Source organism: Lemur catta, chromosome 5 (assembly GCF_020740605.2).
Source record: "Lemur catta isolate mLemCat1 chromosome 5, mLemCat1.pri, whole genome shotgun sequence".
Classification (NCBI taxonomy): Eukaryota; Metazoa; Chordata; class Mammalia; order Primates; family Lemuridae; genus Lemur; species Lemur catta.
In genome coordinates this window covers 25436591-25463757 of record NC_059132.1, presented here as the reverse complement: position 1 = coordinate 25463757, position 27167 = coordinate 25436591, and the positions used below count along the sequence as shown (strand labels likewise).

At 40.5% G+C, this 27167-nt stretch overlaps 1 protein-coding gene and 1 non-coding gene across 7 annotated transcripts; one reads left to right on the top strand and one right to left on the bottom strand.

Annotated features, from left to right (window-relative positions):
• On the bottom strand, positions 1-25311 carry HAVCR1 (hepatitis A virus cellular receptor 1). 6 transcript variants are annotated; one of them, XM_045551287.1, is made up of 9 exons: positions 25238-25311; positions 24312-24486; positions 21067-21408; positions 17193-17276; positions 14378-14482; positions 10124-10179; positions 6212-6329; positions 3046-3082; positions 1-536 (listed from the first exon to the last, which is right to left on the bottom strand). In XM_045551287.1, the coding sequence occupies exons 2-9, from the start codon at positions 24355-24357 to the stop codon at positions 422-424; spliced, it is 903 nt and encodes a 300-aa protein (XP_045407243.1). In that variant the 5' UTR covers positions 24358-24486; positions 25238-25311; the 3' UTR covers positions 1-421. The 6 variants fall into 6 exon arrangements, with proteins under 6 accessions (XP_045407243.1, XP_045407242.1, XP_045407244.1 ...); XM_045551286.1 differs by having other exon boundaries at positions 25195-25284; XM_045551288.1 differs by lacking the exon at positions 25238-25311 and adding an exon at positions 24718-24849 and having other exon boundaries at positions 14378-14479.
• LOC123638990 lies at positions 18927-19030 on the top strand. The gene has a single exon (XR_006735559.1). It is a non-coding gene; the product is annotated as a U6 spliceosomal RNA (small nuclear RNA).
• Positions 25312-27167: the final 1856 nt, after the last annotated feature.

Genomic DNA, 27167 nt, shown 5'->3' with positions numbered 1-27167 from the left:
TGAAGTCTTACATTAGATTTGCTGATTTTTTAAGTCCTATTCCCCTCTTCTTGACAGATTTGGGTGGCCAAGACAAAAGTTCATTTCCTCTATTCCCAGTGACAATTCTTTTTGATGAAGACAGGATTTATGGGGTGTTAAGAGAACATACAATTCTAGTGTTCATGTTTGAGAGACAGTACTGCAATGATCAGAAAGATTAGTCCAATTTTAGGATAAAATATTAGGACCATATTAACAATGAAGTTGATTATACACAGTTTTGAGCTAGACTCTATCCAATATCACTGACATGTTGGAATACTGCATGAAACAGACACAGAAAAATGGTCCTGGAGTATGAAAGATGTCTGACATGGTGATATCTGGTCACTGTCTTCTGTAGTCCTGGGGATAAAACCTTGAAGAGCACCACTGGGTCTTAAGCCATGACATAAGGATTATCATCAATAATGTAGACATTGTCTTCCACTGGGCGTCTCCTTTCAGCTGCATGTTGCAAAGCTCCAATTTTAGAGGCATTCAACGAAACCATACTGCAGAAAAGAGTTGAAGAATAACATGAGTCGTAGACGACTTCTAAAGTATGAGCAGCATTTTTGTTTATAATTAGGAAGACTGGGTATTTGTGACACTAGGAGTCCTTCATACAAACTATGAAATCGATAGTGCCTTCTGGAGTTGTGAGAAGTGTAGCCCTGAGTATTGTAGAAAAGTCTATAAAATAAGCATGTAGACAATCTAAAAAGCATTCAAAAAACTCAGACTGGTGTCTTTTAGGAAACTCACATAATAGAATACAGAGATGAAAAATCTAAAGACAGATATCTGACATCAAACTAAGTTACTAAGTCAAGATGCTTATTTTCAAATGTGGTTGGCCCAGAACTGGCTGACTGGTGTTTTTTTCCAACTGTGCATTGTGACTCTTTAGAGAGGGATGTTAAATCTACTTAGTGATTTCCATCCTATATTTAAGAAAAACATAGAGTAGAAAAATACTGAATGTAGTAAAATAGCACTGTTTCACCAATGTATACTGGATCATGGTGCCCAAAATCTTACTATGTCTTATGGCCAAATTTCAAAGGCCAGGGTTAGATTACTTTTATAGCACATACACTCACACACACCAAGTGTACAAAAAGGTCAGGCATTGGAGATTAAAAGATTAATATTTTGGAGAGAGCTGCTGGTGTTTGGTGTGCTGGCCTTACACATCAAATTACGAGAGAGGCTTCAATGTGACTGCTTGGAGAGCTTGTTCTGCATATCATGTTATTTAAGGGTAGTCAGTGGACTGATGTTTGGGATTTATGGAAATGAGTAGAAAGAGTCATGGAAGAAACAAGTCATGGAAGAAAGCAGACGTCCAAGTTTAACTCATGTGGCATTTTGATGTAGCTGGTTATTTCAAATTTGTATATAGTGACTATTTCTATTACCAAAGCCTGGCTCAAAAAATATGGAACCTGAGTCTTCATTCAGCCACAGATGAAGAACATGCCCAGACTGAATGTGTGTAAAATAACAAGAGAGACAAAGCTCCTCTATCGTCCTTAAATGCATCAGACATGTGTGAAAACACTTAGCTGAGGTGTCAATAAGCTTCAATGACTCAGTGTGATATAACTGCCAAAAAGGTAATGTCATGAGAAAATACTCAAGTGGTACATTTTTTTGTTTGCTTTTTAATACTTTATGTTTCTACAATATTTTCTTTATAATTAGATGATAAAAAGTGAATCTTTTTTTAAAAAAAGATAAGTCGGCAGTGCAAGAACAGAAATCAAGTAACTAAAAGGATGCTAGTTCCATGCATTTCCACCCATGAGAACATTTCTTTTCTGCTTTCAGAAGCAGTTAGTCAAAACTACTTAGGAGCGTGGGCTCCAGATATTGAGCCCGTTATACACTGTGTGCTGTGACCTTAGATGCCCCTTAACATTTCTGAGCCTGTTTTGCAATCTGTAAAACGAGAATAGTGCATCTCACAGGTATATTTCTGTGAAGGGCATGATTGCAATAACAAAAGCCAATGTGTACTGAGCACCTACGATATGCTGGTCACTGCTCAAAGCACATTCTGTGGATAGCTCATGTAACTAACTCAGGCATAGTTCAGTCTGTGTGTGAACATCCAGTGAAGGAGAACAGGAATTAATGAATGGTAGCCTAAGAGGGATGGATTTGGAATCAGAGAAAGTCCTTGCTTAAAGCCCACCCGGAACCAAATGGAGCAGGCTAGTTGGCTTTAGAACTAAGTAGTTGTCTCCTGCCATTTACAGGCATTGCGGCCAACAGCCTCATGGCAGAGAGGCAGTAAAGAGGATTTAAGTTTTAACTAGGTTGCAGAGTAGACTGAAAGATCCTCACAAAGATAGTAAATTCAAGTGCCTACCTGGCCAGACAACTAATGTAAATGAGTGGAGCTGGCTGGCTATGGAGCAGCAGGGAATGATGGGAGCTGCAGAGAACTGGAGGCACTTGCCCTACCTCAGTGCCTTTGCACTTCCTGCCTTTCAGTCAGGAATCATCTTCCCCCAAATCTTCTGCTCCCTCAGGGCTCACTCAAACAGCCCTTCACCCCACTCTATAGACACCATCGTGTTTGTCTGAAATCACCTAAAAGGACCCTGTCTATTTGCTTATATGTCTTCTGTTTTGTTCATCTCTTTGGATTATCATCAGTATTCAATAAACACTCAGTAAAACAAAGCACTGAATAAAATAAAAGAACAAACCAACTGATTCAATGTACAGGCCCATCAAGCAAAATTTGCAATTTAGTTATCTTGCTGTAAGAGGGGAGGAGTGAAGTTTCCCCTCTGTGCCAGCTCTGCCACAGCTCCAGGGGAACACAGAAAGCTAAAATATCACTGGAAAGAATGAACAGCAACAGAGGTGCTCATTCATCTAGGTTTTTAGGATCCAGGATATAAAATGGAGTTTTTAGAAGAAAAAGTAGAAAGAGATAGAAATTTCTCTTTATCTAACTAGAGTAGGAACATCCAAATGTATTGACACAGACACTTTCAAGCTTACCTTAGTTGTGGCATCTTCTTTCTGATGTAGAAATACTCTAAATTGGGAGGACAGGGAGGAGTTAAAGAGAAAATTAAACAAGCCAGCAAGAGTTCACACTATCCTCTTCCAATCAAGTATATTCTTTCTGTTGTTATTCGGACCCTTCCCTGGTAACTTCAGGTAACCCCTTCCCATATCTCTTTTTGAGTCTGTAGAACCCAAAGAATCCTTTTTTTGTTCAGAATCTCATCTACACGAGTGGTTTGGTGTATTCATCCACATATCTGGATTTACGTTAATACGATTGTTAAATTTTCTTCCAGTTTAAAAACTGAGAAAGTTGGTGACTTCTCCGGCCCCTCTCTCAGGACCCATGAACCTCGCCCAGGCCCCTCTCTTGGGACCTGTTAATAAAAAAAAAAAAAAAAAAAAAAAAAAAAAAAAAAACTGAGACAGTTTTCTGATGGGCGGCTGGAGACCAGGCATTAACCAGGACTGACACCAGGCCATGCTAAGGGTCACACCTCTCAAAGGATACCTCTGCCAGACTTTTACACTACCAGTCACCCCCTCCTTAAGAGGGCAATAAAGACTTGTTTTAGTGAAGGAGGAAAGCCTATTTGAGATTATTGGGGCTCAGAAAACAATACTTCAAAATATGCCGCTTTGGATTTCAAACTGAGAGCACCTGGGCAGCAGTGAGTGCAGGGAAGGGCTTTCTCTGTCGTTCCCTGCTCTACCTCCAGGCCAAATCCTCCAGAAGATTTTCAACTGTTGTGCGTCCCTCCCCCAGAGAAATGGGTGCATATATTACAGGAAGATAGATTAGAGGTGACAACATACCCAGAGCCCAGAAGAACTTTGTCCCAGGCTATGGTCTGTTCTTTGGGCCCATTCATCTCTCCTAAAAATCCTTTACTCTTCCTCTAAGATTGCCTACGTCCTCCACTTCCCTCTCCCGCATGAAAAGGGTATTTAAGCTTCAGCCATTGGGTCTTTGAGTCTCATTTTGTGTGGCTCCCGTGCACATGTGCATGAAATATGTATATGTTTTCTCCTGTTAATCTGTCTGCTGTTAGTTTATTTCAGTATACTCAATTATCAAACCTTCAGACGAAAAGTGTGAACTTCCCTAAAAGGTGTTTTGCCCAATTTCTAAATAATCATTTTCACTAACCAAGTTCTAAATAAAATAATTATGTGGAAACTTCCTCAGATTTCCCAAGCATACTCTTAATTTTCTAACTCTGCCCAGGCACAATGAAACAGATCAGTAATAGGTTCAAATACAGTGTCTTGCAAAATAGCTATTTGTGGGCCGGGCACGGTGGCTCACGCCTGTAATCTTAACACTCTGGGAGGCCGAGGCGGGAGGATTGCTTGAGCTCAGGAGTTCGAAACCAGCCTGAGCAAGAGTGAGACCCTGTCTCTACTAAAAAAATAGAAAAATTATCAGGGGGTCGTGGCATGTGCCTGTAGTTGCAGCTACTCGGGAGGCTGAGGTAGGAGGATCACTTGAGCCCAGGAGTTTGAGACTGCTGTGAGCTAGCCTGATGCCATCGCACTCTACTCAGGACAACAGAGTGACACTGTTCCAAAAAAAAAAAAAAAAGCTATTTATGGTTCTTTTATGGGAGGCACATTACACACACACGACTGGCAGAAGAGAGATCTGAAGCCCAGGGTGGTTGCTTTTTGAAGATTTTTGTTCTAGTTGTAGTCTTGCAACCAGTTTTCCCTCTCAATGTCTCATTTGCCTTTTCTGCCAAATGGCCATTGTAAAACTTTTCAACAATATCATCCCCACAGGGAAAAAAAAAATTAGATTTTGAGGGGCACAGAAAACAAATCTTATCTATTACAATGGTTTGTTGCTTTCCAAATCTCAACCCTACCCAATAAACACTAATTTTTTTTTTTTTTTTTTTTTTGAGACAGAGTCTCACTTAGTTGCCTGGGCTAGAGTGAGTGCCCTGGCATCAGCCTAGCTCACAGCAACCTCAAACTCCTGGGCTCAAGCGATCCTCCTGCCTCAGCCTCCAGAGTAGCTGGGACTACAGGCATGCGCCACCATGCCTGGCTAATTTTTTCTATATATATTTTTATTTGGCCAGATCATTTCTTTCTATTTTTAGTAGAGAAGGAGTCTTGCTCTTGCTCAGGCTGGTCTCAAACTCCTGACCTCGAGTGATGCACCCACCTCAGCCTCCCAGAGTGCTAGGATTACAGGTGTGAGCCACTGCGCCCGGCCAAACACTAATTTCTTAATGCAGATGGCCGTCCATATCCATGAGTTCTGCACCTGCAGGTTCAACCAACTGCAGATGGAAAATACTTTTAAAAATAATAATACAAGTAAAAATACAGCATAACAATGACTTAGATGACATTGACATTGTGTTAGGTATTATAAGTAATCTAGAGAAGATTTAAATTATATGGGAGGATGTGTGCAAGTTATTTGCAAATGCTACACCATTTTATATAAGGGACTTGCACATCCATAGATTTTGGTCTTTATGGGGATCCTGGAACCAATCCCACAAGGATACTGAGACATGACTATATTTAATACTCTTTAATTTAAGAGTATATAATTTTTCTCTTTAGGGAGCCAATAAATGAAAAATAAAGGTTAAGAAACAATGGTATTGAAATCAAGCAGGTGGGAGGAGGGAAGAGGGGATGAGAAAAGTCACACCTAACAGGGACAATGCACACTATCTGGGTGATGGGCACACTTAGAACTTTGACTCAAACTGTACAAAAGCAATTTATGTAACCAAAACCTTTGTACCCCCATAATACTCTGAAATAAGAAAAAAGAAACAATGGTGTTAAGGGAAAAATCCACTACAATATAAGCTCCATGAGATTTATAAAGATTTATGGCTGAAAATATCTTTTCTATTAATAAATACAGTAATTACAGGTTAAGATTGCCGCACACTTAACCATGTGCCAATCACTGTTCTCAGTGTTTTGTGTGTACTAATGCATATAAAAGTCACATGCCTCTTGACATAGATGGTACTACCATATGCATTTTACACATGAGGATTTGGGGACATAGAGAAGTCATGTGAAATCAAAATCACATGCCGTATGGAGCTACTTGAACCCAGGCAGGTTACCTATAGAACCTTTGCTGCAGACCCTTAGGAACAACCATGAAATGACTTACTTTTGGTGACGATAACAACCAAAACAGCAAGCAACATCAAGACAGAAAGGGAGATTCCAACATAGAGTCCCTCATTGGTGGCGGTGCTCATCTGTACATTTTGTGTTGGGGACACTTGCTAAGGAAACATCAGTAGATTGAAAGAGCATCTTGTTAGAATTATGGATAGAAAACATTTCCTGGAATAACTTACCCCACCATATTTATCTTTACTGGACCTTAACTACTTCTGGAACACAAAGGTAAGACCAAATGATCTGAGGTTATAACTAATGGTGAAAGTCTAGGAGAATTTGAAATTCAAAACGTAGTTTAGGATGATGAAAACGTTTTGTATCTTACTTGGGGTGGTATTTATATAGGTGTATACATTTGTCAAAACTAAAATTGTGTGCTTAAAATGGGTTTGTATGTACTGTATGCAAATTATGTTTCTAAAGTCAATCGGCTATTTCCATAAATATATCCTCTTGTGATATTTAAAAACAGAAAAAAAATAATTTCTGTTCATCATAAGTTGATTTGATGTGATATTATCTGAATGTGCTCAGTTATTGAATGTGGTCCTTGTTTACAGTCCTTACTTGATTTTTCAAATGTAATTCAAGATTCTATGTCTGTATAAATAGATTTGAAAATAGCTGCTCACAGACATGGCCCTGATTAACAATTTAATGGTATGCAATCAGGCAGAAATGTAGAATTGTATTTATTTATGTTTTTATTTCAGAATTTTACAGGAGTACACACATTTTGGTTACATAATTTGCTTTTGTACAATTTGAGTCAAAGTTATAAGTGTGTCCTTCACCCAGGTAGTGTGCATTGTACCCATTAGCTGTGAATTTACTCATCCCCTCCTCTCCTCACCCCTCCCACCTACTTGATTTCCCTTGAGTTTTACTTCCATATGTGCACCTAAGTGTTGATCAATTAGTTCCAATTTAGTATTGAGTACATGTGGTGTTTGTTTTTCCATTCTTGTGATACTTCACTAAGAATGGTCAGTCTCCAGTTCCATCCAGGTTGTTACAAAAGAAACTAGATCACTGTTTTTTTTTTCTTATTATTGCTGAGTAGTGCTCCGTGGTATACATATACCACATTTTATGAATTCACTCATGTATTGATGGACACTTGGGTTGGTGGGACTGCAAACTAGTACAACCTCTATGGAAAGTAGTATGAAAGAACCTCAAAGAACTAAAAGGAGAACTACCATCCATTTGATCCAGCAATCCCACTAAATATTTACCCAAAGGAAAAAAATTCATTTTATAAAAAAGACACTTGCTCTTGAATGTTTATAGCAGCACAATTCACAATCGCAAAGATGCAGAATTGTGTTTAAATCCCCTGGTGCAGATCACAAGAGATCGTCACCTTCTGGAAAAAGCCATCATGCGAGGCTCCCTCTCATAGCTTAGCTCTGATCCTAAAGAGAACTCACAGGGGAAACATTTTAACAGAATGGAAGTAGAGGATTGGAGAAAAGGATCAAGTGTCTTCCTGTGTAAGAGTTTAATCTCTGGAGTCAGAATTCCAGCTCTTGTACTTAGAGTCTCTGTGTAACTACAGACAAATTATTTAGCCTCTCTGAACCTGTTTCTATGTCTATAAACAGCAGAGTCAATAGGGTTTCGGAAAGGTCCTTTTTAGGTCCTCCCTTATAAACACTATGAGGACATAGGCTAACAATATCTGTGCCATCCTTGCTTAGACAGCCAGAGTCTGGGAGGGGAAACCTGTGTTGTTGTCACCTTACCCATGGGAAGGCTAAGGGCAGGGGGGAGGGTATAAAGTGGGTAGATGGAGAATGGGGTTTCAGGAGGCTGGCTTTGCTTTCATTTTTCAAATTATATGACACAAATACCACATGTTCATTTTAGAACGTGCAGCTAAGCATAAAAAAGGAAAAATAAAATCAACCATAACCCTAACATCGAGAAACAAGCACTATTACCATTTGCTTTATGTACTCTTCTAGAATTTTATCCTTCTAGAATTTTTTCTTTATGGTATATATACTATTTTAAAAGTTGCTTCTTTCATCAAACCATGTATTATAGCCCATGTCGGTAAGTGCACTGCAATGATTACTACGTTCTTAATGGCAATATGTGGACATGCTTAATTGACTAAATAATTAATCTCTTACTATTAAACATTTAGGTTGTTGATAACATTTCCATGATTATAAATAACAGTATTGAATATACTCTCTCATGCATTTTTATGTATTTGTTCAGTTTTTAAGACAGGGCCCAGGAAATTGACCTACTGGGTCAAATATACGCTGCATGTTTTCAAGATACTTGGAAGACATCTTGATATCTTCAGAGTCAAGGTACAAAAAGCCCACATTTTTTTGCTATTGCCTGTCTTGAACTTGCTTCTAAATTGCTTCTACTTGCTGCCATACACACATGTGCTGCAGGTAACCAAGGCCATGAACAACCTCACCATTCAGAGTGGCTTTTTTTAAATTCAGCATAAGTCTGGTCATAAGGCAATACATTAAATATGTATACAGTGGCAGTTCTGATATTTAGCCAGTATGTACAAATTCAGCATGCATCCATCAAATCAATCAGTGCCCGTGTCATACAAGTTGTTAAAATTTTAATATCACTCCTATGTAGTGGTGTTCTCATTGTCACTAAAATATACAGCATGAGGCTATTTGGTACTACACTAAATAGCCCCACTTTGCCTGAGCTTTTTGAATTTCTCTTACAATGGCCATGTTGTCATTTTTCACAACTTGCTATTAGAAAGATTATTCTTATAACCTCAGACTGTTTTTGTTGCTTCTAAGAGTTACTTGCACATACTAAAAGGCTGATTGTTTCTCCCAGGAGTCAAAAGAAAAGGTCCTGTTGATGAATTTGTCTAACTTATGTGCAAAGTTGAAACTGTTATGAGCATCAGGGGACTGGGATCCCTTAGATTTTTCTCAAGCTCACTGTAAAAAAAAGTATGAGAACATCTTAGAGAATCACAGTTGTCTGAGACTTTGGCCAGGCATAGTGCTCTCGCCTGTACTCCCAACACTTTCGAAGGTCAAGGCCGGAGGATCACTTGAGGCCAGGAGTTTGAGACCAGCCTGGGGACCATAGAGAGACCCTGTCTCTACAAAAAATGGAAAAATTAGCCGAGGATGGTGGCACACGCCAGTACTCCCAGCTACTCGGAAGGCTGAGGCAGCAGGATTGCTTGAGCCCAGGAGTTTGAGATTGCTGTGAACTATGATCTCCCCACTACACTCCAGCCTAGCTGACAGAGCAAGGTCCTATCTCTTTTAAAGAGGGAGAAAAAAAAAAAGTTGTCTAAGACCTTAATACCTTTAAAAGTCACATATAGGTTGGTTTATATATAGAAAAAAAAAATCAACAGTGGTCTCAAAATTTCTACATAAAATGGCTATTGGGAAAAAGATATTAGAGGACTTATCTTTAAGCAAGCACTTTTTCATTTACATTTTATTATTGTTTGGGATGGCCTGCCCCCCACCCCATCAAAGCATGTTGTTGTCTCCCTAATAAGTGAAGTCCTCCTGAGTATTTTATATTAACTTTCTCTCCTTAAATTAGCTCATTCTATGTTTTTTTTTTTTTTTTTTTTTACCAATTTTTGGTCAGGGGAATGTCATTGTACTGTGTGTGTGTGTGTGTGTGTGTGTGTGTGTGTGTGTGTTATTCAGTAAAATATCACTTATTGGGGCATCTCTAATGAACTGGTCAACCTAAATGAACTTTTCAAATTAAAGCATCCTATCTAAGAGTCAAAAATCTTTTTAAGGAGAATAAAAGTCAGTGGGCTAGTCTTACAGAAATAGTCTTTAAATGTCTATCTTCCTGGAAGCAAGTTAAAAATGAATCTGGCTAATCAAATAGGAAAGAAGATGCTTACAGTTTGGTTGTCATGCCAAGGGCCATCTGAAGACTGTGTCACGGTGCCATTCCCATCTGCTCAAAACAAGAAGGAAATTTAATTAGAATTACAAAAAATATTAAATTTTCACTGCAGACACTAAATTTATTCACATCGCCTCCTGGTGATGACTGAAAAATTGAATCATGTGAACAAACGCTGCAAGCATTGCAAGAGGTATACCAAGTTATTAACATTTTATTAATTTCTCCTGTAAAGTTGAGTTTCTTAACCTTTTTGTCGGGCTCTTTTAAAATGAACTCCTTTTCTTCTTTATGGAAAAAAATTCAGAAACACACAAAGTTTTCCCTGTAACTTTAGGGGAATCACAGAAACCCATTCATGGTACCAGGTTAAGAATAGCATTCAATGGCAATCAATATTGTCATGCTAGCTGAAAAGCTGTCGATGGGTCCCCAGAGGCCATATGCACTTCCAAACATCAGAACCACCCTATTCCAAGTGGACATCACATTGGTTTTACTTTCAAAAGATGATTAAAATGCACCATGATATCCACAACAGGTAGTATATAACTTGACACTGTATGCTAATGTGCCTAGACTTTAATCCAGAAATGCTTAGAAGATGTTATCAGCCGCAAGACCAGTGTATATTATACCACATATAAGGATTAAGATTTTATGTAGCATAAAATCCATTGGTCTTAAAATCATTCAAGTTTTCAAAGTGTTTTGAAATAGAGAGTATGTTCTGTTGGCCCTCCTATCCAACTATAAGTCAAGTACAGAATTCTCTTTTTAACTAGAGGCTTTCCAGACTGGTGCCTGAGCTCTACATTCCTCCATCCCCTCCACCTCGAATCCCTCTGCCTCCCTTCCTCCTTTCCTGCCCTCCTCCCCCCAAGAAATAATTATCTTTTTACTAAGTACCTACTATATACTAAGCACATTACATCCTAACACCAGGTTCTTCATCCTATTTTTTTAATTGTTTTATTATTTTTTTATTTTTTTAAGAGACACAGTCTCTCTCTGTCACCTAGGCTGGAGTGCAGTGGCAAGTTCATAGCTCACCGCAACCTCCAATTGCTGGACTCAAGCGATCCTCCTGCCTCAGCCTCCTGAGTGGCTGGGACTACAGGCATGTGCCACTGCACCCAGCTAATTTTTAAAAACTTCTTGTAGAAAATTGGGTCATACTGTGTTGTCCATGCTGGTCTTGAACTCCTGGCCTCAAGTGATCCTCCTGCCTCAGCCTCTGAAAGCTAATTTCATTTTATAGATGAAGAAGCAGACACTGGCAATGGATACGTAAGTTTCCAATTTTAGTAAATGACAAAGGCCGCTGCTGATAACCACCACCACCTCATACTTCCATCAAAAGGAAATGCTTATAGGTCTGTAAAATTCCCTAACTGATAAAGGTATAGAGCCTCAACATGAATAGAATTGCACTAATCATATCCTCCTTCCCAAATATTTACATTACTATGTTTACATTTTATACATTCTGAAACCCCTTCCTAGAGAGCCAAAGGCAGTATCTAGAGTCTACACTTTGTTTGTGACCTTAATTAGGATCTTCAGGAATAGGGCTGGGTGATGCAGTAAAAATAGCAAGGACTTGAATCAGATAAAATTAGAGTTCAATGCTAACAATGTCTGTTAGCAACACGACCTTGATACTCAAAGTCCTCTGCATACACACATAAGTATCTATGTATGTACACATGTATGTATGTGTATCTGTATATGAAGTTGTGTGTATGCAATAGTGCCCCCTTACCTGCAGGGGATATGTTCTAAGACCCCCAGTGGATGCATGAATTTGAACAGTGCCAAACCCTATATAGACTATGTTTTTTCCTATACATACATACCTAACAAAGTTTAATTTATAAATTAGGCACAGCAAGAGGTTAATAATAACTAATAATAAAATAGAATAGAACAATGTACTATAATAAAAACTATGTGAATATACTCTATCTCTCTCTCTCTTCCCGTGTTCAGACTGTGGTTGACTGCAGGCAACTGAAACTACAGAAAGTGAAACTGCAGAGTAAGGGGGAACTACCGTATGTACATTTCTAGCTAGGAGCCCTTGAACTACAAGCTATAAATAGTACACAGCACACAATGTTGTTAAAATTAAATTAGATTATGCATGTGACATAGCTAACACTATGTCGGCTCAACACCAGCTATTGTTATTATACGATGGAAGGATCCATGAGGAGAGACAGGGATGCTGTGCCCTGCACCTTCTAATTATCATAGACTCTAATCACCCAGGGAGGAATGTCAACAGCTTGCCAGTGGGCATAGAAACAGTAACTGGTGGCTGAACTGGGGAGTTATGTGCCTCCAGAGCAGATGTATAGAGCCTTCCAATCTGACAATGGCAACAAATATGGCTTGCCTGGAAAGAATTAAATGAGATAATATATGAGTTTCCTGGCACATACGTCTGTCAAAGGTGGGTAGTGGGCAACATGACAACCAAAATCCCTTCCAGATCTCACATTCTTTGCTTCCAAGAGGCTTTCGGCAACTGAGGGCTGAAACAGGCTCAGTGAAGACTTGGCCCAAGAGCCTCAGACACACGGCCAAAATGGCAGCCGCTACGCAGAGTCCCAGGGACCCAGCTGCTCCACGGTCTGTTCCACCCTGGAAAGCTCTAGCTCGACCAGGTTTCGGTGACATGATATTTTAGAGCATGATTCCCCGCTCCTACTTTCTTCCTCCTCACACCCTAAAAGAATAGGGTGCAGCTGCTCCTACTGCTGTTACCTTGTGTTTTTATCTCTTTTCATTTTGTTTTTGTGCCTGGAAACAGTTTGCACTAAGGATTCCACTTTCAAAACCAAATGTCACCATGATCTCATCCCAACTGAATGAGTCCCTCTGTGAATCTCACTGCAGGTCCATTTTTAATTAACCAGCTTCCAGGAATGTTTGGCAAAAGGTAAGCCATATGGGGTGGAAGGCGGCTGCCCACAGATTGGCAACTGCTGAGTGCAGTGAGTCACACGCAGGAGGAGTCCTGCAAGAAGTGACCTTGCTTGGATGCAGCACAAGGACACATGAGCCAGGTCTGCCTCACGAAGGGCTCAGCACAGGGCATTCCCAAAGCTTGCCACTGTGGGTAACCAAGGGAGTTACCTGGGGAAGATGACACGATTCAGTGTCACCTTTCTCCACCACAAGGAAGAGAGGCCAGTTTTACCTTTCTGAAGAGTAGAGACTATAGGAGGCCAGCTCAGACTGAGGAGAGTAAGAAAGATTGTTTGGAGAGGAATAGCAAGATCTCAGTGGGACATGCCTCTTGGACACTGGTGTGGGTGTCCCCAATTCATCTGTCTTATTCAGGCAACTATAACACAATACCTCAGACCGGGTAATTTATAAACAATAGAAATTTATTACTCACAATTCTGGAGGCTGGGAACTCCAAGATCAAGGTGCCTGCAGATTCAGTGTCTAGTGAGAGCTGGTTCCTCATAAATGGCTCCTTCTGTGTATCTTCATGGGGGGGGGATGGGACAGACAAGCTCCCTGGGGCCTCTTTTATAAGGACACTAATTCCATTCATGAAGGTGGAGCACTCATGACCTAATCACCTCCCAGATGTCCTACCTCTTAATACTACTGCTTTGGAGATTAGGGGTCAACATATGAATTTTGGGGAGACACAAACATCTAGACCATATAGCCCCATCTCAGAATGCTCACGTAAATACAAGCTTCCCGAGGCAGCAGGAGACTCCTGGCTGTATTAAGATCTGGGCCATGAAAGAAGTATGGGTGACTGGATTTAATTGTTTTAAGGTCCTGTCCCAAGGGATCAAGTCCAATAATAAGTTTGGAGTCAAGAGGTTGATTTGATTTATAAAAATAACATGCATGTGGATGTTTCCAAATCATACAAGCTACCTTTGCCAGTCAGGCGCATGGATTCTAGATATTCTAAGTAGTAACAGTAGTTGCTAATATATCTATCACTCACCCCTTGTGACTGTATCCCAAATCTGTCATCTCACTTAATACTCACAACCATTCTACAAGATCAGTGACATCATATCCATTTTACAAATGACAAAACAGATTCACAAAGTTTAGACATTTGCACAGGTCAAATAGCTGATTTCGATGGCTGGGGTTGGCCCTCAAGTAAGATCTGTCTTATTCCAGAGGTGTGCTCTCAGCAATGTCAGTGGTTATCAAGATTTGAATTATCCCAGGTGTTCAGGAAAGAGAATCCAGTTACCTGTTGTATAAGAGTAAAATGGTGAACTGGTGGGCTGTGTCGTTGTTTCCTGCAGTGTTGTAGGCTGGGTTTCTGATGGCTGAGCTGGAGACTGTGACGTAGCTACTGGAATAAAATGAATGGAAGAACTGTGGTCCATTTGTGGAGGAAAATTTGCTCCCCCAAGAAAGACAAATAACAGAACTAAAATCAGAAATTACTATCAACTTTCCATGGGGCCTCCACCCAGCCTTCCTCAGGAGGCATGAATGGCTCCCAGCTACCCACATCTAGTCCTTTCAGCTCCTATTGGAAATTTATTCCAAGATGGCCTTTGGGCATGGCACTGCTATCTAGTTACTTATTATCATGAGTTATTTTATTAACCAACACAGAATAGATACTCATAATATGAATTCCTCGAGTCCCTTCAAGCTGACAATATTGCCCAATGTCATGGCCTTGGTAATGATTTGCAACCCTCAAACCCAGGTCCCCGGCAGACCCCATCCCACGTTCTTCTGTACTTGCATTCTAGTCATTCCCATTTTAAGGGTGATTTCCTGTGTTGTCTGACTCATCTTCCAATTCTCACTAAAAAGCTTCCACTAGGAATTCTGTAATACAGGGCTGTGTGTCCCTTTGCTTTCCTGAAATCTCTCCTTTACTTCCTATCAGATATTTCATCTTATCTGCAATGTTGATCACTTACCTCTTTACAAAGTCTTTCTATGATTCCCTTGCCTTAGAGCATCACAGAAATCTAGAGCAAATTAGTGGTGGTGGCTGGACAAGAATTCCCAAACCTGGGCTCTCCTTAGCGTCCCTCCCTGGCCTGTCTGCTTCCCCTTCCCCATCAGTCTCGGTAACTTCACATTTCAACATCACCCTTTCTCATGTTCTGTTTTCTTGTTTTCCCCTGGTGCTCAAACCTGTAAGAGGATGTGGCTGTCTTTCTGAACTAAAAACAGGACAACACATGAGAGTCAGATGGTCAGCCTTTACCCAACTTAGTTCTGTGCAAAAGACCTCTTGAGCTTAACTCCTTTCCCACGTTTGGGTCTTTGTGGCATTTTCTTTTCTCCCCCACTCTTTCGACCTCATGTCCAATTGTTCCATGGACATTTTAGGAATGTGCTAGAGGCTCTGAGTGCAGGGATCGGGGTTGATATAAGATACATGTCCATACATTAGATTTGCTCCATTGTTTACTCCTTCCTGTACTGAGAAGTTCAACTCTAAACTCAAAAACTCTAGGAAACTGGACACGAATAAGACTCAACGAATGCCAGCCCTCAGGAGGCCACATGGACATATAAACTAACACTTTTTGCCTAACTCTCAGCTTTAAATGAAGTCAATAACTTAGACATGTTCTCCAAACCAAGTCCACTAATCCATCCACCTTTGCAGGCACAAACTAAGTATTAAAAAGTTAAATCAATACGAGAAAGTTTAGCAGATTCTCTAGTGTGTTCAGCTGCCTGGAACAAAGCTGTTTTTCTTACAAACTTTTAGGGCTCTAAAATCCCAGTTATTACCAAAAGCCCTCTCTTCCAAGTTCAGCGAATAGCCCAATCTTTCAGACCCCTCCCAGTTAAATGCACACACGGTTCAGTGGAAGTCAAGGGAAATCAATATGTTCCATCAGATTTTTCTGGCTAAGAGGTTGTGACATTTCTGTTACTCCTCCAAATCCAGAGCCACCTCATGGGGTCAAAGGGTTTGGGGGGCTTTGAGAATCTCCACTAAAACTTATCTTTTTAATCCTGGAAAAAGAAGATTTGAACCTAAACTTGTCCTCAGAATGACAAGTTATTTTCCCACCTGTAAGTCAAGTTATTCTCCATTTGTATGAAATCTAAGCTCTTATCTATGGGAAATTTGAAGTATGAAGCATGTGGTCTGAAGGGAAAAAAATAAACACGTGCATTATAAATCCCTGAAGTCCTTAAATCCAATGTCTATTTTTCTCATAAGCATAAATAGCATCTTTTTCAATTTTCATGCTACATAAATAAATTAAAGGACCCTTGAAGCAAAACTGTGTAAATCACTGACTGCCACCAAAAGACAGGGTGGTCGTGTCAAAGCTTTTTCAGTGAAGACGTCGGATCAGGTCAAATCCATCCAAACATAAAGCTCAGTGCTCAAGCTAAGAGGCCCAGTCCAGTAGTTTAAAGCATAGGTCCCAAATTCAAATTAACAGAGATTGAATCCTGACCCAACCAATTTCTACCTGTATGACTTTCAACAATGAACTTTTAGTCTCTTGTATCTCAGTTCCCACAACTATAAAATAGGGTTGAACCACACCTACAATGCATACAGTTGTCAGTAAGAATTAAATGCACGTAGCATGGTGCCTGGTGCATAGGAGACGGTAAGTGTTAGCTTCATTGAAATCTTACCAAGTGGAGGACCTGAATTCAGAATGCATTAATGATTCAGAGCTCCTTGTGAGGACAGAATCTCATTAACCTGACCCTTGTTCTCCAACATTCCCTGGTTTTTCCCTCAACACACCATGCCCACCTGAGCCAGGTCCACACAATCTCCGTTAGATGTCCTAGATCAGTGATCCAGCTATTTCTGGCTAATAATCCCTTTGAGAATCTGATAGAAAGCAATGGGTCCCCTCACTCTGAAAACGCTTCTGTGTACAAAAGGTACATATAATTTGAGAGGGAGAGGAAGATTACAAACCCTGTGGAGAACCTGTTTGGAACCCAGATAAGAACCCTCACCCTAAACTGTCCTTCTGCCTCAACACAACGGTCTAGGTGGTCCACAGTCTCTCATTAGAAGCCCTCGGGGCTCCCAAAACATGTTTTACCTGGTTTGTGGGTCTGCGTGGGTGACGGCGTTGGAGGAGCAGAGGTAGAGACCCTTGGTGACGTTGGAGCACTCGTGACTGGGGCTGGAGACAGAAACAACATGTAGGCGAGGATTAATCAAGCAGCAAGAAACTAGAGCCTCGTGCTGGAACTGTACCCTAGCACACCAATGAGAGTCTGTCCCCAAGCAGAATTCTCTCTCCTGAACTCTCATTCTTTGTCATAAGCCAGCTAGATTTTGTGACAGGGGAGGACTTTGGAGACATGCTCATTAAAAAAAAAAAAAAAAAAATAGCAGCTGCAAGGAAAGGCAAGTGAGAATAGATACCTCTTATTTGCATTGAAGGGCTTTTTAAAAGACCAGTCTTGCATATCTGATTTATGCAGCTTCATAAACACCTCTATGAGTTGTGTCTCTATGAGACACTGTAGGAAAAGTGTCAAGAGCCTGTAGCTGTTCTTGATCCTTCTTTCAGTGATAAGTGGCTAAGAAAGTCACTCTTGGGCCTAGTACATTTACCAAATAAAGAGGGTCCCTTCAGTCAGTCCTGAGGGCACAGACCCGATGGACTTGATCTTAACTGAGAGCAAATTCACACCCATCAGCCTCCGATAGAGCACAGGTAAGGGCCAGCACAAAGGATTCATGCATTTGGCTAGACGGTGGACAAGATCTTCTAAGGTTTCTTACCTAAGAGATAATTTACAAATTTACAAGAGATAATAACCTCTTCCAGAGGCACAGATGCAATAGGAATCCAAACAGTTTACTGAAGGTCTCAGAGCTACCCAGAGAGACAGCAAGACTAGAGCTAAGGCCAAAGTGTCTGGCACAAAAGCATCGTCATTCAGGGAAGGAATAAATCAAGAATGAACATGTACTTTTATTCTCACCAGGCACATTTTTTTTTCCTATAAGTTTCCTTAAATCTCAACTCTGCTAACTATAAAATAAAACCTGAGGTCTTTTGAACAGGAGATAATTGGCTTGAAAACTCTTCTTTCTGTGGGATACAGTTTAATTTGGAATCCAGTCAGTTTTTGCCTTGAGGAGAAAAAAATTTTTTGTGAGTGCCTGTTACATACCAGGCATTAGTTAAAGTAGAGGTCAGCAAACTTTTACTATGAAGGGCTAGATAGTGAATATTTTAGGCTTTGGGGTCCTGCAGTCTCAGTGGCAACTATAACTCTTGTCAGTTTGAAAACAGCCACACACAATATGTAAATGAATGGGTGTGGCTGTGTGTCCTATAAAACTTTATTTAGAAAAATAGTTCCCTGGCTTTGTGCCAATTATATAATCTTATCTGGCCCTGGGGCTATAGTTTGCTGCCCTGATGTAATACAAGGTCAGAGGCTTGAGCACAATCCAATCCCCTCCCTCCACAATTTAAAATGTAATCTAGAGAGAAAAAAACAAGCATGCAAAAAATCTGGTCAAAAGTTCATAACAGGAATAAAAAGGAAACCTCCCATGGAATTTTTCTTCCTCGGGGCTATTTTCCCTAAGAAGAAGCTGAGAAACTACAAAGATAGAAAGAACTGATGGGGAGAAGCCATAAGAGTTGAGAGTAAGCTCAACCTGTGAAAAGTACAAGAAAATTTAAGCAACGACTTGATTATCAAGGGATGTGGCAGAGGGTCACTTTGGCTCAATTATGGACCCATTTTCCAATGGGATCTAACAGTGGCTTTGTAAATATCCATCTATTAAGAATTTCTTTAAACTCTATGTGCTCGCTTTGGCAGCACACATACTAAAATCGGAACGATACAGACATTAGCATGGCCCCTGCCCAAGGATGACATACAAATTCGTGACATGTTCTATATTTTAAATAAATAAAAACAAGAGTTTCTTTAAACTATAAAAGTCTACAGAATTTAAGGAAATATGAAAGTCTATATATATCATAAAAGTCTCCTACTAATTTCTTTTTACATCACTTTTTAAAATGGAGGATTAATAATATAATTGGCAACTCCAAGAAAGTTGCAATTACACATCTACTACCTCTTCTGCACAAGCTGCCTCCTCACATCTGCCCATAACACACTACATGGCCAGTGCCCTTTGCCTTCCCTGCACTGCCTCCCAGTTTCCCCAGAGTCAGCTACTGTCTCCATCAGAATTGTTTTGCTCACCCTTGTAAGAAAAGCAAGCCAAGTCCAAAAGCTGAGAGATTGCAAAATAAAGTTCCTCTTAATTGAAAAAAAATAAAAATAAAAACACAGCTCATTAAGGCCACAGGTATTGGGTTTAATTATCGATGTAAAACCTTCGCAGAAAGAGATTCATTAAGAAAGAGCACCAGATCTTCTTTCCTTTCCGTGAAAAAAAAAATAAAGAAGTAAAAAAAAAAGAAATAAAAAATTTAAAAATTAAAATACTTAAAAAGAAAGAAAGAAAGAAAGAAAGAGCACCAGAGACCAGGAAATCCTCAAGAACCTACTTCTTTCATTAAACAGTAAGGAAAATGAAGATGTCCACATCAAGATGGGAAGATGTGATGTTCCCAGATTTTTGGATTTCACAAACTTCTGAAAACAACTGTAAATAGTTGTTGGAATGTGAATGATTTCACATCAGATCATTTTAATTTTTAAAAAAGAAATTTGTGATTTGATGTGAGATATGCTTCAAAAAATGCAAGTTTGGGCAAGGAAAGGGATAGAACTATGTTTCTATAATATATGCTCAACAAGATTGAGTTGACGATTGTTAAAGCTGGGTGACGTATCTACACAGTAGGACCTTATATTACCAACTTTTGTTTAATCTCCATTGTAGTTTTAAAATATTAAAAAGTGGATATTTTTAAATGTTCCTCTAAGACATAATCTCAGAGAAAAAGGGCAGTTCTTTAAGTTGAATCAATTCAATTTCATAAAAATATTCACTATATTTCACTATGAAACAGTGAATGCTATTTCATGGACTAACTAGCATGTTTAAAGTACAGTCGGCCTTCCATATCTGTGGGTTCTATATCTGTGGATTCAGTGAAATTCAGGTGGAAAATATTTTGGGAAAAAAAATGGATGGTTGCATCTGTACTGAACATGTACAGACTTTTCTTGTCATTATTTCTAAACAATACAACATAACTATTTATATAGCATGTACATTGTATTAGGTGTTAAGTAATCTTGAAATGATTTTAAGTATATGGGAGGATTGCAGAGGTTATAAATATCTTCTATACCACTTTATATAAGGGACTTAGTCATCTGTGGACTTTGGTACCCTCAGGGGATTCTAGAACCAATTTCCCACGGATACCAAGGGACTGTACCAGTTTAGGAAGTAGTGTGCTGATTCTAGCCTATGGCCTTGAATCAAGCTTGATCTTACAACTTCATCTACACACATAAAAATTATTCAGGCCGGGTGTGGTGGCTCATGCTTGTAATCCTAGCACTCTGGGAGGCCAATTCGAGAGGATTGTTGGAGCTCAGGAGTTTGAGACCAGCCTAAGCAAGACTGAGACCCTGTCTCTACTAAAAGTAGAAATAAATTATCTGGACAACTGAAACTATATAGAAAAAATTAGCTGGGCATGGTAGTGCAAGCCTGTAGTCCCAGCTACTTGGGAGGCTGAGGCAGGAGGATTGCTTGAGCCCAGGAGTTTGAGGTTGCTCTGAGCTAGGCTGACACCATGGCACTCTAGCCTGGGCAACAGAGTGAGACTCTGTCTCAAAAAAAAAAAAAAAAAAAAAAAAATTATTCTTTTTCCCAAGAGCAAGAGTTTATTGGAAAACAGGACTAAGGAACTTCCTTTTTCCCTATTAAAAGAAAAGAGAAAAATACTTCCAAACACAAAACTCAATTAACCGGCATGAAATATCAAAGGAAAAAAAAGGCAACCTTACCTGGTTTAATCTCCAACGACATGGTGACTTTCATGTCATTGAACCACCCCCTGTGCTCCACACGGCAACAATACAAGCCACTGTCAGCCTCAGCTGCATTGTCTATGGTCAAAGAGACATTCCCTTTCAAAAGGTCCCCTCTTAGCTGGTAACGATCGTGCTTCTGAAAGGTGACCCGGGACCCATCGGTCCAGATAATTTCATTTGAGCATCTAAATATGGGACATGCCCCTCGGCCCCAGCACATGGACGTGACAGCTCCACCAGCCACTGAGTAGGTGCAGGGGAGTGTGATAGGCTGACCCACCATTCCACCCACTTGCACATTAGCAACCACAGCATCTGCAATGAAAAGAGAAGAGAAACCGGCAATGAGGCCTCAATATTCTCTTTGAAAACTTATTTTCACTTTTTAATTTATTATTTTTCCTTGTGCCATTTATTTGTTTTATAAGTATGACTTTATGGCTTGAATTTTAAATTTTACCATTATAAACACTTTCCTATGTTAGCATTCATCAGTAGTACTGTTTAATGGATATACTTGTAGATAAAACAACGTATTAGCCTGTATGATGGTCAAGGTGTTTCTCATTTTTACCATGGTAAATAACGTCACAAAATCTTTCTACATAAAGCATTTCTGTATTCAGTTTTCCTAATAGGATAGAATTCTAAGAAAGAAATGACCAGGATAAAGGGCAGGAAAATTTTCACTCATTTCATGAATATGGGCAAATTGCTCTCCAAAAGGTCTGAACCAAATGGCATTCAAGTAACACATGAATCTGTGTTCCACCTTGTGTTGGCCAGGTATCTGCTTGTTACTGATTTTTGAATAGGCAAGACATGCATGTGACTTTTAAAAATTAAAGAATCACCAAAGAGGATTTAGTGAAAAGTCTCCCTCCCAATCCAGTACCCCTATCTCTTCTCCCGGATTCACTGTATCAGTAGAAATACGTTTGGGTTTTTTTTTTTTTTAATTCTATTGCATTTAAATTTCAAATTTATCCTTTTCATTTTTATTTTAAAAATTACTATTGCAAATGAAATCACCTTCTCACTACCCTCCCCCAACCCCACACAGAAAGCAGAGTTAATGTTTTGTTTAAAGCATTGTTGGCTTGAAGGCAGAAGTCTAGTAAACTCTTCAGAAGTCAATTTTTAGCAAATGGGTTTATAATACTCCCAGGAGGAACTAAGGCTTATCATGGGCTTTAGGATCAGCCCAGAAAAAGCCTCAGTAAGGGTCCCTTCTCATAAGTCAATGACAGCCCAGCAACTGATCAAGGCCCACTTACCCAGGGGAAACCACAGAATCAGAGAACATTCCATTAAGTACTAAATTTTTTTTTTTTTTTTTTTTTTGAGACAGAGTATCACTTTGTTGCCCGGGCTAGAGTGAGTGCCGTGGCATCAGCCTAGCTCACAGCAACCTCAAACTCCTGGGCTTAAGCGATCCTACTGCCTCAGCCTCCCGAGTAGCTGGGACTACAGGCATGTGCCACCATGCCCGGCTAATTATTTGTATATATATTTTTAGTTGTCCAGATAATTTATTTCTATTTTTAGTAGAGACGGGGTCTCGTTCAGGCTGGTCTCGAACTCCCAACCTCGAGCGATCCACCCACCTTGGCCTCCCAGAGGGCTAGGATTACAGGCATGAGCCACCATGCCCGGCCATTAAGTACTAAATTATGCCACTTAAAAAAAACAAAAACAAAACTATCTCCTGGGGTAATGGCATAAAAACCCTGCTGCCAAATGCAGTCAAAGTGGCCCATAAAAGAAATCTGAGATTGCCTAATTACTCATATTTAGGACTGGGCTATAAGTATGGTAAGTGCTCTGGGAAAAAATACTCACTGCAACATAAAATAAGAGTATATTTCTCACTAGAATTCTTATAATTTAATTTTGTCTAATACTGATATCATGTTTGGGATTATGAATATAATGCATGCTATGATATTAATAACTAGATTATATTAATAGAAATATATAATAATGAACTTTCCCCATCATACCACCCTCCAGAGATTAGTTTTTAAAATTTAGGATATGCCTACTCCAAAATTTTGCCCTATCTTATAGAATGTTTTGAATTAAAATATTTTATTTATTTATTTATTTATTTATTTATTTTTGAGACAGAGTCTCACTCTGTTGCCTGGGCTAGAGCGCCGTGGCGTCAGCCTAGCTCACAGCAACCTCAAACTCCTGGGCTCAAGCAATCTTTCTGCCTCAGCCTCCTGAGTGGCTGGGACTACAGGCATGTGCCACCATTCCTGGATAATTTTTTCCATATATTTTTCTTAGTTGTCCAGATAATTTCTTTCTATTTTTAGTAGAGATGGGGTCTCGCTCTTGCTCAGGCTGGTCTCGAACTCCTGAGCTCAAATGATCCGCCCACCTCGGCCTCCCAAGTGCTAGGATTACAAGCGTGAGCCACCGTGCCCGGCCTGAATTAAAATATTTTAAAACAAAGTAATTGAACATGGTTTTAAAAAAAAAAATCAAAAAGCACAGAGTCATACAATAAAGGGTGAATTCTCCCTTCTACCTCTGATGCCCACTTCCTCTTCCCATCCCATGACCCACCCCATGGTAACCATGGTTACCATTTCTTATATACCTGTGCCTATGCATACACATCTATACAGCTCTTTTTTGTTTAAACCTAAATGGTAGCATGTGACACACTGTTCTGCATCTTACCTTGTTCACTTAGCCATGGGTTTTGTAATTCACAGCGGCTAAACAATTTCTTTGGAATAAAATTTCATCCTGGTTCTCTGCTCACTAACTCATAACCATCCAAGGCCAGGAGTATTGGCTCACGCCTGTAATCCTAGCACTCTGGGAGGCCAAAGCAGGAGGATGACTTGAGCTCAGGAGTTTGAGACCAGCCTGAGCAAGAGGGAGACCCTGTCTCTACTAAAAATAGAAAAACTAGCTGGGTGCCATGGTGTGCACCTGCAGTCCCAGCTACTCAGGAGGCTGAGGCAGGAGGATCGCTGGAGCCCAGGAGTTTGAAGTTGCAGTGAGCTATGATGATGCCACTGCACTCCACCCAGGGCGACAGAGCAAGACTGTCTCATAAAAATAAATAAATAATAACCCTCCAACAACGCCCAAAGAACATCCATCTACATCTATCTTCCTCTACCTCCCCACCCCCTGCCCTTCCACTCCCCCAGCCCAGAGGCTTCTAAGCCCCTCAGCACACCTACTTAACTTACCTGTTAAAAGTAGTGTGAGGCTTACGATGACCAGGCGAGAATGCATTTTGGGGTCAGCCTGAAGGAAACCGGGCAGACACACTGGTCGGTTTTTTTCCCCTACAAGATGTCAACGTGGTCTCAATTCTCAACTTCTCTTTTCTCCCTGACTGTGTGAATCACATGAGCCGCTGTGCTGGAGATAAGAGCAGACCACACACAAGGACTTCAGGGCTCTGTTAGCTGAGGGCTCTGTGCCTTCCAAAGGACAGAGAATGCTGTCCTCGGAAACCACCTCTCATTTCCCAGCCTCTTCCCCACACAGATCCTCCAAACCAACCACTGGTCCTGACACAGGAGATAAGGAAGGAAACAAAAAAGGGAAACAGGAGGCAGATATAAGCAGGGTGGCCCAAGGGTACTACACCAGAGCAAAGACCAGCCTTCCAATGGCAGAGAAGACTTGCTCTTGGTCTCTGAAAGTAAACTTGCCCTCTGGTGGACATGGGGCCACTGCTTGGTGGCCCCGGTGGTTAGTCCCTATCGTTAACAGTTATATTGCCAAGTTTGCCATTAGCTAGAGGAACTGAGAAAGAATGTGAATCACCGTGCCCAACCATTCATGCTACCGGACACAATGACTCAGACTACATCTTACTGAGGAATTTCAAGAGAATGCTTTGAGAAGCAGAAGTCTGGACCAGAACTGGGTTCAGATCCAAGCTCTGCCATTCACAGAGCTGGGGAACTCTTAGAGTTCCCGACCCCTTCAGGGCTTGATCTCCTCATTCGTAAAACAGCACTAAAAATATTTGCTCTGTCTCCCTCAACCGATTGGTATAATGGGAAAAGGGATTATACAGGGAGAACTTAAAAAAAAATGAAGCCTATATATAATACACACTAGTAACACTAGCTAAGGTTTTTGGAGAATTTGGAGAATTTACTATGCAGCAGTCTCTGTGCCAAGAATCCACGTGCATTGAATCCTCACAGAACACTTAATAAGACATGGGCCGTATGCTATCAACCCCATTTGTGGAGGAGGAAGCTGAGTCTTGGGGAGGTTAAGTGAGCTTAGATTCCAGGCTTCTAGCTCTTGACTTCTTTTCTTAATCATTAAACAACACAAACATGAGTAAGCCTGCCTAGTACTTCATTAACTCCCCTCTATTCTGAAGATTTGGTAACTTCCTACTAGAGGGGGCAATGATGATCTGCTTCCCGCCTTCCTGCAGCCCCTGACGGGCTTCGTGGAGAAGTGGGTGGCCTTGGCACACTCTGATCACGCCACCTGGGAGTGGGCACCCCCGACTCCAACAGCCTCGGCACTTGGAAGAGACCGGAAGCCCGATGCTACAACTGGAGGCCCAAAGACTGTATTTGGCCTGCAGAAGTGTTTTGTGTGGCAGTGTTTGGAAATTCATTTCTTAATTAATAGCCAAAATTTTAAATTTTAAAATCCAGAGAGCGCACATGAACCTCAGCTTTTTGACTTTTTGTGAAATAAAACAAGATTGGCAACACATGACCTATTCCTCTCTGTTCCCTTTGAGTTCTTCCGCCTGCCCCAGCCCACCCCGGGAACTCCAGTGACAAGGACAGGCCTTGGTGGGAAGGAGGCCCTTGCCTTAGATGTCTGCTTCCTCCACCTTCTTGAATGCAAGCTCCCTCCTGTCACTGAGCCTTCACACTGGCTGTCCCACAGGCTGTTTGCTGAAATGATGCTCTCCCATAAAATGAAGTGTTGGACCATGATCTTTAATAGCCCATCCAGCTTTGTTTGCAAGGCCAAATTCTTCACACTCTTGAATGCAACTGTGTAACAAGATGAGTTCTACCAAGAAATAAGCACCTTTCTAGAGACTTGCTAGATTGTCTTATTATAGGCTTGGAGGGGACACTATTGATCCCATCTCAAAAACCGAAGGTGGGGAGATAAATTCTCAAATGGCTCACACTGAATTAAATCGTGCTTTATTTATTTGGGAGGCAAAATATTTTATAACTAGTTTTTATTATACTCAGACTGGGCCAAAGCCCAGTCAATGATAAAGACTTTTTTCAATTTAATTTGATTCTCCCAGTTATTACTAGCATATTGAGGCTAACGAGGCCCGACTTAATATACTAAGGATGTAAAAAAAAAATCCAGGATTGTACAATCGGGCAGAAACACAGTTAAATAAGCAGCTAACTAATAAAATCAGGCAGAATGAGATAAATGATCAATATGCAATCGGACCATGTCACTCCCCCAATTACAAATCTCCCATAGCTCTCAGAAAAAAAAAAAAAGATTTCCGACTCCTTAGATTTACAAAGCCCTGGTGATCTGGCCCCTCTACCTACCTCTAACTTTCTCTCCTACCACCCGCTGGCCTGCCCGCCCATCCCCAGCCAGGCAAGTTTTCTTTCCAATTTACCTTGACCTTGGGGCCTTTCCCCTGGCTGCGTTCTCTGTCCACCTCCCCACTCCCCCCACACCATTTTCACATTTTTCCCTTTTTATTTTGGTCCCTCTTTAAATGTCACCTGCCTAGACACTTCTCTGGCCCCTCAATCTGAAGTAGCCAGCCAGGCTCTCTCTTTATTATCACCCTATCTCAATTTTTTAGGCAGCACGATTACTTTATTTCCCTTGATATATTTATCTGCGTGTGTGATGTGCGCAGTATCTGTCTCCCTTCATCCCTGTACGGTGCTGCCCGACAGAACTTTCTCTGATGATGAGTTATTATTCCGCAGGGGCGCCGTGCGGCACGACAGCCTCTGGCCACACGTGATTATCTGAGCACTTGAAATGCAGCTAGTACCACTGGGGGATTTTTAACTTTTAAACTTAATTTGATTTTAATTAAGATTTAAATTGGTACA

Excerpts from the sequence above, each read along its gene's own strand:
- HAVCR1 (XM_045551287.1), bottom strand. The coding sequence starts at position 24,357 with ATGCATTCTCGCCTGGTCATCGTAAGCCTCACACTACTTTTAACAG. Across the intron at positions 17,277-21,066 it reads GTCGTTGGAGATTAAACCAG|CCCCAGTCACGAGTGCTCCA; the intron begins GTAAGGTTGCCT and ends TTCTGTCTCCAG. Across the intron at positions 537-3,045 it reads AAGAAGATGCCACAACTAAG|TATGGTTTCGTTGAATGCCT; the intron begins GTAAGCTTGAAA and ends TCTTTTCTGCAG.